Raw genomic sequence first — 10619 nt, 5'->3', positions numbered from 1 at the left:
CGTGTCTGTCCCTCTGTCAGCCAGTCCTCCCCACCCTTCTTGGCCCCAGGATTTAGATGCCAGAAGTGTGGGTGTCTGGGCACAGGCTGGGGGAGATGAACAAGACCCTCCCTCTGCCCACAAAGACCTCATCTTCCAGGTCCAGGGAGGCTTCCCTGCCCTCATCTCCCTTCTCAGCTGCCCAGCCTGGGATCCAGGGAATGTTTCCTAATGTGGGGTCTCCTGGAGCTCCAGTACGTTCAGCAGATCCTCTGTAAATAAGCCCTCCTGCCGGGCGCGGTGGCTCAAGCCTGTAATCCCAGCACTTTGGGAGGGCGAGGAGGGTGGATCACGAGGTCAAGAGATCGAGACCATCCTGGTCAACATGGTGAAACCCCGTCTCTACTAAAAATACAAAAAATCAGCTGGGCATGGTGGCGCGTGCCTGTAATCCCAGCTACTCAGGAGGTTGAGGCAGGAGAATTGCCTGAACCCAGGAGGCGGAGGTTGCGGTGAGCCGAGATCGCGCCATTGCACTCCAGCCTGGGTAACATGAGTGAAACTCCGTCTCAAAAAAAAAAAAAAAAAAAAAAAAAACAAGCCCTCCTGCTCAAATGGGGCTCAGCTGCCATGTTCCCTGAGGCCTTTTCAGCCCCGATGAGCCCTGAGGTGCAACTGGTGGTGAAGCCTCCCTGTCTCCATCCTTTCATCACCCTTCCAGATGTCCTTTGTCCTCTTCATCCCCATGATCCTTCCTAGCACTTGAAGCCAAAAGTCCATTCCCCACCTCTGCCCACCCAGTGGCTGTTCAGGCCACTGCCTGGGCCATGCCCTTCCCATATTCCTTCTTCCTTTCAGGACCTCCTTATTTACCTTCCCAAGGCACTGCCAAACTGGCCTTTGCCACTCCCCACCACACCCATCTTCGACAGAGGTTCTGGGCCAAGCCAGAGGCTGCCAGAGGTGCATACACCCCTGGGCCCACAGCTTGGCATCCAGCTGTTTCCCAAAAAGCATATAAGTCAACAAACACACGGGGACTTGAGCCAGGCCTGGCGCCGGCCGACGTGCAGCTGGGTGGCCAGGACATCCCACTCCTATGGGCAGCCCTCTGCCCCTCCTGCCACCCTTTTCCTCACCCCAGAGCGGGCCCTGACCCCATTTCCAGAAGTTTCCTCTGGCCTTTCATTCCACCAAGGACCCAGCTGCTGGGGCTGGGAGAGGAAGGCTGCAGACGGATTGGGGGTACGGAGGGCTCCTGGTGGTTCCAGGCCTGAGAGTGACCAGGAGAGAGGATGCCAACAGAAAGAGAGCCCCAGGAAGACACGCCGTGTACACGCACCTTCTCAGCGCTAGACAGAGGCATTCAGACCCTCTGCACAGCCCCACAGGGGGCAACAGCAGCTCCCACAAAGGCACCCAAGGCCCGGACAGATAGACAGGGACTTTCTACCCACAGGGCCAGCTCCTCCCATTCCCCCTCCAGAGACACACACAAACACCTCTAGAGAGAGAGAGGCTCACACCTGTCTCCCCCAGCCCTGCTTCTGAATGCACCAAACTCACCCACGTGATGGCACGTGTACAGGCAGCCCTCAGACCCCCCAACTCTGGGCTGGCCCTGTCCTCCCCACCCCATTGGATCTGGGGAGGAAAGACAGGAGCCACGTGAATCCAGGGTACATCACGGCAGGGCGCCTTCCCCTTCTCCCTCCCAGGAGTGCTCACACATCCACAACCTCATACCCCAGCGTCTGCAAGGCGGGAGCTGTGGATACCGTCCCCCCACCTGCTGCAAGCCTGCGCACTCCTGCCCATCACCTTGACAGCCTCTGACATCCTCCCCCACACCCACACCCTCCCCCGTACACACGCAGTACTCCCACTCCCTGCCACTCACACCTGCAGCTTTGACACTCTGACACACTTACACAGACGCACTCACACCACACCGAACCCCAACACGCACACTCCCCGGCTATGGGCACCACAGGCCCCTGGCGCTCCCCTGCACACTCTCCCTGCCACGATGACTGACACGTGTCCTCCCACACATAACTCGGTCACACTCGCTCCCTTTCCAGGACACCCCCATTCACCGCGTGACAGGCTGGTACTCTCCACACGACCTCACAGGCCTCCCTGAAACTCCCAGTGCCAGGGCCACGAAGGGGTTAAAGCCAGAGTCCTGCCTCCCCGCTGCTCCTCTCCCCCTCACTCTCCCCCCTTTATCCTCTCTGCTGGACTCCATCAATAATGCAGCTTCAAGTTCTGGGGAGACCGCAGGGGGCCCCCCCCAGCCGGCTCCAGGGGCCTTGGCTCCAACTCCCACCCTCCTCCCAACCCCAGGAGAACACGATTCTCCGTGCTCATTGGCCACTTTCTCCTAAGCCCTCCCTCCGAGCGCCCGGGCGCCAGTCCCAGGCGGAGGGGACTGGCTGGGGACCCCAAAGCCGGGACCCGAGGGGTGAGTCGGGCAGAGGCAGAGAGACAAACAGAGAGGAAGAGAGGCTGAGGGAGGGAGGCGGAGAAGGGCGGGAGAGGCAGAGAGAAGAGACACGCAGAGACACTCAGGAGAAGAGAGACACTCAGGAGGGGACAGACATCGAGACGCAGAGAAACCCAGGCCGGGGAGCGCGAGGAAGCGAGGCACAGACCCGGCGCAGCAAGCGCAGCGGGCGAGCCCCGATCCCAGAGAGCCAGGGGGCGCGCCCAACCCGGGCGCCGACCCTCCTCCCGCTCCCGCGCCCTCCCCACGGCGGGCGCGGTATTTTTATCCGTGTGCGAACAGCTCTCCTCCTCCTCCCGCGGCACAGCCAGCCGCCTGCGCGGGGGAGCCAAGCACCTACTGTCGCCGGGACCCCGAGTCGCGCGCTCCAGCCCGCCACCTGTCCCGCGAGCCATGGACCCCAAGGACCGCAAGAAGATCCAGTTCTCGGTGCCCGCGCCCCCTAGCCAGCTCGACCCCCGCCAGGTGGAGATGGTAAGGGTCCCGCGCCCCACCCCCGCAGCGTCCCCGACACACCCCGCGGGGCTTCTCGGCGCTCCGGGGGCGCTGCCCAGGCCGGATGGGCCTGGGGGTGGGGGCGCAAGGAGACCCGGGCTCTGCTTCGGCCAGGGCGCGGAGCGGGGCCGCGCGTGAAGTTCGCTGGAGACTCCTGCAACTTTTTCCCGCGGCCTCAGTCCCGATCCCGGGGGCCACAGAGTTCCCCGCAGTGAGACTGGGGGCACGGGGGTCGGGCGGATTCCAGCCCGGCCGGGAGTGGGGTGGGGATGTCCTTTGGGCCCGGCACTGTCCCCAAAGGCTAGTCAGTCTTCTAGGCTACCACCGGTACCTCTCCTCCTGGCCCCAGCCCAGAGCTGGTCAGATGTGAGCAGCAGTGGACACTGACCTTGTCACACAGGGCGGGAGTGTGAGGCGGCCACCGGGTGACCTCACTGCCCTCCCCCTCTCTAGTCCCTGCCTGTGTGCCTGGGCTGGGGTCGCCAGAAGCTGGCTCTGACCTGCGTCTGCCGTCAGGCCCCATAGCCCCAATCCCAGAAAGGGAAAAGTGACCAGTCATCATAAAGCCAGACCTCTTCCCACAGACTACTGAGTCCTTGGGGGGCCTTCTGGGGGGCTGAGGGGCTTCCAAAGGTTGGGGAGTGCTGTGACAGAGGGCTCCACTCCCCATCCCCAGTGGAGCAGGGGTCACTTGTTGCTGAGATGCAGCTGGCTCCCCACTGAGCAGTGACCAGGGGGCCAAGTCATTTTGAGGGGTGATAGAGCACAGGGGGTGCGGTCCTGGGCCTCAGCAGCTTTGGGTCTGGAGGGTGGCATGGGGAACTTGGCAGGGAAGGTGGCAGTTTCAGCTTAACTCACCTGGTTCTCTTTGTGTATTTCCCTGGAGCTCGACAGGGACCTAATTAACTAACAGTTGGTCTGATTGCCAAGCTGGGGGGTGGGGGTCCAGTTGCTGGGAGTGCTTAGCACCCGCCTCCCCTCATTCAGCCTGGCTCATGTAGCAAGGAGGGCAACTTTTCATTTCTCACAAGGACTGGGTGAAGAGTTCTGCAGTCTTCCGGAGACTGGCAGAGGGGCCCAAACCCAGGACCCCAGAGAGGTCCCCAGGCCCCTTTGGGTCCCTGAGCCTCAGCTGGAGGTGGGGTGCTTGCAGTGCTCTGGCTCAGCCTCCTTCTGAAAAGCTGGATCCAGCTTGTTTGGAGCCCTTGAACTGACCTTAGGTGGGCAGGGCCACGTGGGTGCCATGGCCTGTGGGGCATCTTCCCCAGAGGGCCCAGCTCTGGCAGCTGGAGCTGTAGCCAGCTTTGGCTTCTGAGGTCTGATGTTTTCAGAAACCGGGGAGAGGAGGGCCTTGGTGGGAGAAGATAGAAAGGAGGTATCTGCTCTGGGGTAGCCATGGAGTGGCACAGGCATGGGCTGGGGGTCAGTGACTGGGGTTTTACTTGTCCTTTGTACTTAGTGTGCTGTGTGGCCTTGAGCACATTGCTAAACCTCTCTGAGCCTTGCTTTTTCTCCTCTATAAAATGAGGGAGTTACGTGAGCTACAGAGTTCCTTTTGGCTCTGGCAGACCTTGATTCAAAGGTTCCCTGGGGACTCCAAAGCACTGTTTGTTCCCTGCTGCCTGGGGGTGGGGGTGGGCTGCAGGTGTCTCTCACCCCTCCCTCCATCTCCTTAGATCCGGCGCAGGAGACCAACCCCTGCCATGCTCTTCCGGCTCTCAGAGCACTCCTCACCAGGTAGGCCCCTTCCCCGCCCACTTAGCCTTGGCCGAATCCTAGCCTTCCTGGGGGCCCTGCCAAAGTCCCATGAATAGGAGCCAGAGCTGAAGGCTGGGGAGTGGGTAAGGTCTGGGAACCCAACTCTATTGGGTTTATTTATTGACATGATACCTCCCAGCCCCAGGAGGGAGAGGGCACACTTTACTTGTTCCCAGAGATTGAGACCTTGGGGAAAATAATCGGCTTCTTTCTCTCTCTCTTCTCTCTTCCTCCTCCCTTGATTCATATGGTTTTGGTGGCCTTCCTCAGAAGAGGAGGCCTCCCCACACCAGGTGAGTTTCCTGGGGCAGCTGGAAGGATGGATGCCTGGGCCCTTTGGGGTGGGGTGGATGGGTGCCTGCAGTGCCAACCAACAAGTATGGGGTGCCACCCAGGAGGACAATTATCATATTAATGGGCGCTCCTCTGAGAGTGCCTCATGCCAGGGTGCTCCAGCAGATCCTCCTCTTCTCAGACTCAGAGTGGGAACTCCAGGACCTAGAGTCCTGCCCTAAGCCAGGCACGGCTTATGGGGACCCTCCCAAAGCCACAGGATGGGGAGGCTCAGCCTAGGTGCGGGACCCATTAGCAGAGGCTAAATCAGTCTGCTTGGGTTGCCATGGGTGGGATGGAATGGAGGGAGGGTGAAGGGAACGGAACTCTGCCGAGCTCCTCTAACTTGGCATTTCCCCTGGCAGAGAGCCTCAGGAGAGGGGCACCACCACAAGTCGAAGAGAGCCAACCCCTGTGCCTACACACCCCCTTCACTGAAAGGTACTATACCCCCACTGACCTGCCTGGCTACCCCCTTGATCCCTGGAACTGGGCAGATGCTGGGGGAGCTTTTGTTAGTGGAGTGGGACTGCTCGACACACACAGCCCGCTGTCAGCATGGTGGAACGACCCAATGTAAAGACCAATTCTTTCTCAGTCTGGTCTTGCAATACACAGGAGCCCCAGGCTGCAAAGGGCAGCTGTGGGCCTTAACATCGCGTTGTGGGCTTGAAAGAAAAGAGATGGCTGGCCCAAGAAAACCAGCAGGTATCCTCGTGGAGGGGACTCCATCTGCAGCTCCTCTTCACCAGCCTGTGCTGGATCACCCCTCACCCCTGTTCATGGGGGGGCACCTTCCCCTGTGGGCTGCACCCCTGCCCTCCCCTCCCATTTGCATCCCATTTGCACAGATCTATAGACTGGTCTACTCTTTCCTGCTTCCCTTTCTCCATGGAAAAGCAAGCCATTCCTTTTGTACACACTTACTGAACACCTAGTATATGCCAGGCCAAGTTGGTGGGCACTGCGCAGAATAAGACGAGTCAGATTTGGTCCCTGCCCCCTTGGGGCTCTTTGCCTTGAAGGGTCAGGGAGGGGCCAAGTAAGGTGGCTCATTCCCGTAATCCCAGCGCTTTGGGAGACCAAGGTGGGAGGACTGCATGAGCCTAGTAGTTTGAGACTAGCCTGGGCAATACAGTGAGACCCCCATCTCTACTTAAAATTTAAAAAGTGAGTTAAGCATAGAGGTGCACACCTGTAGTCCCAGCTACTTGGGAGGCTGAAGCAGGAGGATTGTTTTGAGTCCAGAAGTTTGAGGCTGTGGTGAGCTATGATCACACCACTGTGCTCCAGCCTGGGATACAAAATGAGATCTTGTCTCAAAAAAAAGAGGGGGTCAAGGAGGGTACACAAAGTTTGGATTTGAAGAATCATAGGAATTTAACAGGCAGGCAAGGGCATCCAGGTCCAGGAAGAGGGAAGAAGTAAGCAGAGAGGAAACTGGAGTCGGAGGGGGACTTTGTAGCCAACCTGGAGGAGACTTGGTTTCTGGCCAGGGAGCTGGGGGGATATACCTGAAGGAGATTGGAGGGCCTCTTCCTAACAAAGCCCTGATGCCTACCAACCCCACCTCCACTCCTGCCTGGGGCTCTTCCTGCCTGGCCAGCCCCCTCTATCCCACAGAGGTGGGAGGGAGTGCTGCCTGAAGAGTGTGCTGGGAACTGCTTTGGGGGAGGGTTTAATAAGTTCCCAGCACAGCCAAGGTCAACAGGTGTATCTGTCAGCCCACTTGCCAGGGTTGGAAACAGAGAGGGCAGGCTGGGAAGGGAGGAGAGAAGGGCAGGGGTTATTTATCTTCCCCCAGGATAGGAAAATGAAGGGTCAGAGCTGCAGCAAGTGGGCAGCATGGCTCAGCACCTACAGGGCTGTGAGGAAGGGCCCCAAAGCAGGCATGAGGGAGAAAGTGGCAGTTTCTCAGGAGAGAATTTAAGAAATCCCTCTCCCTTCCACCTTGGGCTCGGTGGGGAGAGGCTGGGTGGATGTGAGTGGAAGACCTGGGCTCTTGACTGTGCGCATGGGGGCGCAGGCCGGGATGAAGATGTTAGGGCCAGGGCGCTACCATGCACCTCAAAGTGGCCAAAAATGTGCACCCACCCTATTGTCCCTTTGGGCCTCATCTTAGGGAGTCCAGGTGAGTGGAGGCAGGGAAGAGGAAAGGGATCAGGAGAGGGGTGGCCAGTCTGGGGCTAGGCTGGGGACCTCCAAACTGAAGAAGGGAGACTTGGGCTGGGGGGAGTTCAGGGCTCCACAGATGGGGGCAGAAATGGAGGCAGCCTGGAGGGAGGGATGGGGAGACCCCAGAGAGCCCAGGAAGCACGAGGGAGGTGGGGGAGGTGAGGGAGGCTCACGGGGCACCAGCACAGGCGCTGCACACACCTTCTGTTGTCACTGCGGCTCACGAACTGAACTCTCCTCCCCCGCTGGGGGAGAAGGAAGCGGAAGCTGCCCAGGCTGCCACCTGCTTCCCTGCCTTACCCTGTCCCCCACAGCCCTCATGGACCGTTCTCTACCAGGAGGGCACTGTTTTGTAGGCTTCAGTCCATTTGTGGGCAAGGGAAGGTGTCTGGCAGGGCTGGGGGTTGTCACGGAAGAATCAGGGGTCCTGGAGAGAGGGCACAGCACCAGGTCTCAGCCTGAGGAGTTGTGCTCCAAGGCCGGAGCTCTCACACTTGGCTCAAGATGAAGCTCTGCCTCATCCCCAAGGTCAGGGCAGGGCGATTTATTGTGCTTTTATTGCCTGGATAGCTTGCCCAGAGCCAGCAGGAGGTACTGGGCTGGGAGCTGGGGGCTGGGTGGGGCAGCAGGCACATACAAAGCACCCTCTGTGCCTGTCCCCGAGTTGGCAGGAGCATGGCACCCTGCTTGCTGTGCCAGAGGTTTCCAGCCTGGACCTACCCCGTGGGCCTTCTGAGGGGAGGTGACCAAGAAGGAGCTGCAGCGACTCCCCATCCCCCCGCCCCCAGCCCCTCGTCAGTGTCTTGTCTGTCTGTGGCCTGTGAACTTTGTGTTCCATATGCTCTAAGATTCTACCAGCTTCTGCAGCCTCTCCTCAGTGGGCCTCACCCTCCGCCACTCTCCAGAACCCCTGGCCCTGGCCCCTTTCTCAAACCCCCTGTTCCTTTCCATCTTTTGGAAACTTCTCTCCAGCTGTCCACACTGTTCCCTTCCCAGCCTTATCTGAGCAGGTCTTTGGGGGCTGGGGGGTTGCTTTCTAGGTCACCGCAGAGGGAGCTGGGAACCTGGGGATGTGGGTCAAGATTGTGGGGGCCGCATCTGAGCACGCCACATCCCAAGGCGCACACTGCACTGGCTGCAAACTATGATGTCCTCGGCCTCAGAATTGTTCTGTCCCTTGGAGCCTGGGGCAGGAGTATGTGGGTTGGCATCTATGACTGGCAGTGCCAGGGAGTGGGGACTGTGCACTGCATAAGAGGTAGGATCAGGGTAAGCAGTGAGCCCTCAGCAGGCTGGGTACCCCTCAGAAATGGAAAGCAGTGAATCCCCAGGCCCTGGCCCATATGCCCTGTGCCTTCTGCCTGGGCTTGAAGCTGGGAGACACTGTCTCCAGTATTAGGTACTTGGCAAATCAAGCTCTCCAGCCAGAGAATGTTAAGCTGCTGTTGTGCCTGCCTGGTCTTGCCCAGCCTGGCCCCCTATGGTGTTGGGGAGCGGCCTGGTGGTAGCCTCCTGGGGGCTAGCATCTTGGGACAGCTTAAGATTGAGCCAAACGTGATCAAATCTACCCCTGGCTGCCTCTGCCCTGGTCTGACCCCCATCAGGCTGACATGTAACCTTTGGGTTTTGAACTTGAGCCCCTGAGGGGATATTCTCTGCCCCAGGCCTATGGGAAGGAGGCTGGGGGCTGGGCCACAAACTCTCTCCAGATCCATGGCTTCATTTGGCTGACCCTTGTCTTCCTGGGTCCCCTCTGTGCCAGCTGTGCAGCGCATTGCTGAGTCTCACCTGCAGACTATCAGCAACTTGAATGAGAACCAGGCCTCGGAGGAGGAGGATGAGCTGGGGGAACTTCGGGAGCTAGGTTATCCAAGAGAGGAAGACGAGGAGGAGGAGGAGGAGGATGAAGAAGAGGAGGAAGAAGAGGATAGCCAGGCTGAAGTCCTGAAGGTCATCAGGCAGTCTGGTAAGCTGAAGGGCCTATGACATGTGGGTTAGGTGTGGGTCCTCCTTGAGTATACTGAGACATCCCCTTCCAGTTCAGTGTCTCACACATGCAAACTGTAGCAACACCAGCGGGCCTTGGGGTGCCTTGCACTTAGCCCTACCTGAGACATAGGCTTCCTTCATACTTAGCTCAGTCCCTCTCCCAATCAGGTTTTCCCTAATGTTTCCTCTTTTCCCTGAGAATTAAGGCCAAGGCTGTTTGGGGTTTGAGGCTAGAGCCAAAAAAGGACTTCCCACCTATGGCAGTAAGGGGACGTGAGGACGTTCAGGGATGGAGGACCAAGAAAGTCCAACACTGCTATCACCTGCAATTTTGAACCTAGGATGTGGTCTCTGCTGGGGTGCAGAGGGCTGCCTGATTTACCTGCCTTCTCCAGGACACCTGTCTCTCCCTCTTTTTCCTTCCTAGGATGGAGTGGGAGGGTGCCCTCTAGTGTCTAGATGTAGAATCTAAACTTCAAGAACCAACCTGTCTTCTGCATCTCCAACCTCCGCTGCCTGGGAGAGGGTCCAGGGAGGGACCTAACACCTGTAACAGAAAGCCTTGCAGCCGGATGTTCCAGATCCAAAACACTCCACAAAAGGTCCCAAGGCCCAGAGATTTTCTAGGCAGGAAGATTTCACCCCCTTCCATGGTTGTTTCTTCCATACCTGGCCATGGAAGGTGGTACCACATCTGTCCCTCCCAGGGCACATTAAACTTTTTAGTCTCATTATTTATGGTAATACTGAACAGTAAACCACCTCTGCTAGAAGCTGTCAGCTCTTCCGCACAAACAAAATGCCTTGGGCGTCTCGCCTGCATATGTGGCAGTGAGGGCACTGGCCATGGGAGCAAAAGCTGTTGCTGAGCTTCAGTCCCTTCGTGGGCAAGAGAAAGGTGGAAGAGCTGAATCAGTTTCTACTGAGACTCCCCCAAAACAGGCGGAAAAGGGGTGAGAGGAGACTGTTCCCTCAGGAAAAGCAGCAGGTGGCTGGGCGCGGTGGCTCAAGCCTGTAATCCCAGCACTTTGGGATGCCGAGGCTGGTGGATCACTTGAGGTCTGGAGTTTGAGACCTGCCTGGCCAACATGGCAAAACCCTGTCTGTAATAAAAATACAAAAATTACGGCCGGGCGCGGTGGCTCAAGCCTGTAATCCCAGCACTTTGGGAGGCCGAGGCGGGTGGATCACGAGGTCAAGAGATCGAGACCTCCCTGGTCAACATGGTGAAACCCCGTCTCTACTAAAAATACAAAAAATTAGCTGGGCATGGTGGCGTGTGCCTGTAATCCCAGCTACTCAGGAGGCTGAGGCAGGAGAATTGCCTGAACCCAGGAGGCGGAGGTTGCGGTGAGCCGAGATCGCGCCATTGCACTCCAGC

General features: G+C 58.5%; 1 protein-coding gene across 3 annotated transcripts in view; it reads left to right on the top strand.

Moving 5' to 3' along the window:
- The first annotated feature begins 1912 nt into the window (after window positions 1-1912).
- PPP1R1B (protein phosphatase 1 regulatory inhibitor subunit 1B) overlaps window positions 1913-10619 on the top strand; it is a 10465-nt gene continuing 1758 nt past the window's right edge. Inside the window, exons 1-5 of one of the 3 annotated variants that reach the window (XM_032279222.1) lie at window positions 1913-2962; window positions 4660-4720; window positions 5012-5034; window positions 5440-5515; window positions 9012-9215. In XM_032279222.1, the coding sequence (XP_032135113.1) occupies window positions 2882-2962; window positions 4660-4720; window positions 5012-5034; window positions 5440-5515; window positions 9012-9215 (445 nt within the window). In that variant the 5' untranslated portion in view covers window positions 1913-2881. Of the gene's footprint in view, window positions 2963-3997; window positions 4083-4178; window positions 4204-4659; window positions 4721-5011; window positions 5035-5439; window positions 5516-9011; window positions 9216-10619 lie in introns of those variants that run through there. The other 2 variants (XM_032279223.1, XM_032279224.1) reach the window with 2 other exon arrangements.

This window comes from Sapajus apella, unplaced genomic scaffold, assembly GCF_009761245.1.
Source record: "Sapajus apella isolate SASKATOON/1434 unplaced genomic scaffold, GSC_monkey_1.0 scaffold12, whole genome shotgun sequence".
In the NCBI taxonomy this organism is placed as follows: domain Eukaryota; kingdom Metazoa; phylum Chordata; class Mammalia; order Primates; family Cebidae; genus Sapajus; species Sapajus apella.
The sequence above is the reverse complement of the archived record's forward strand: the minus strand, read 5'-3'. Positions and strand labels throughout refer to the sequence as shown.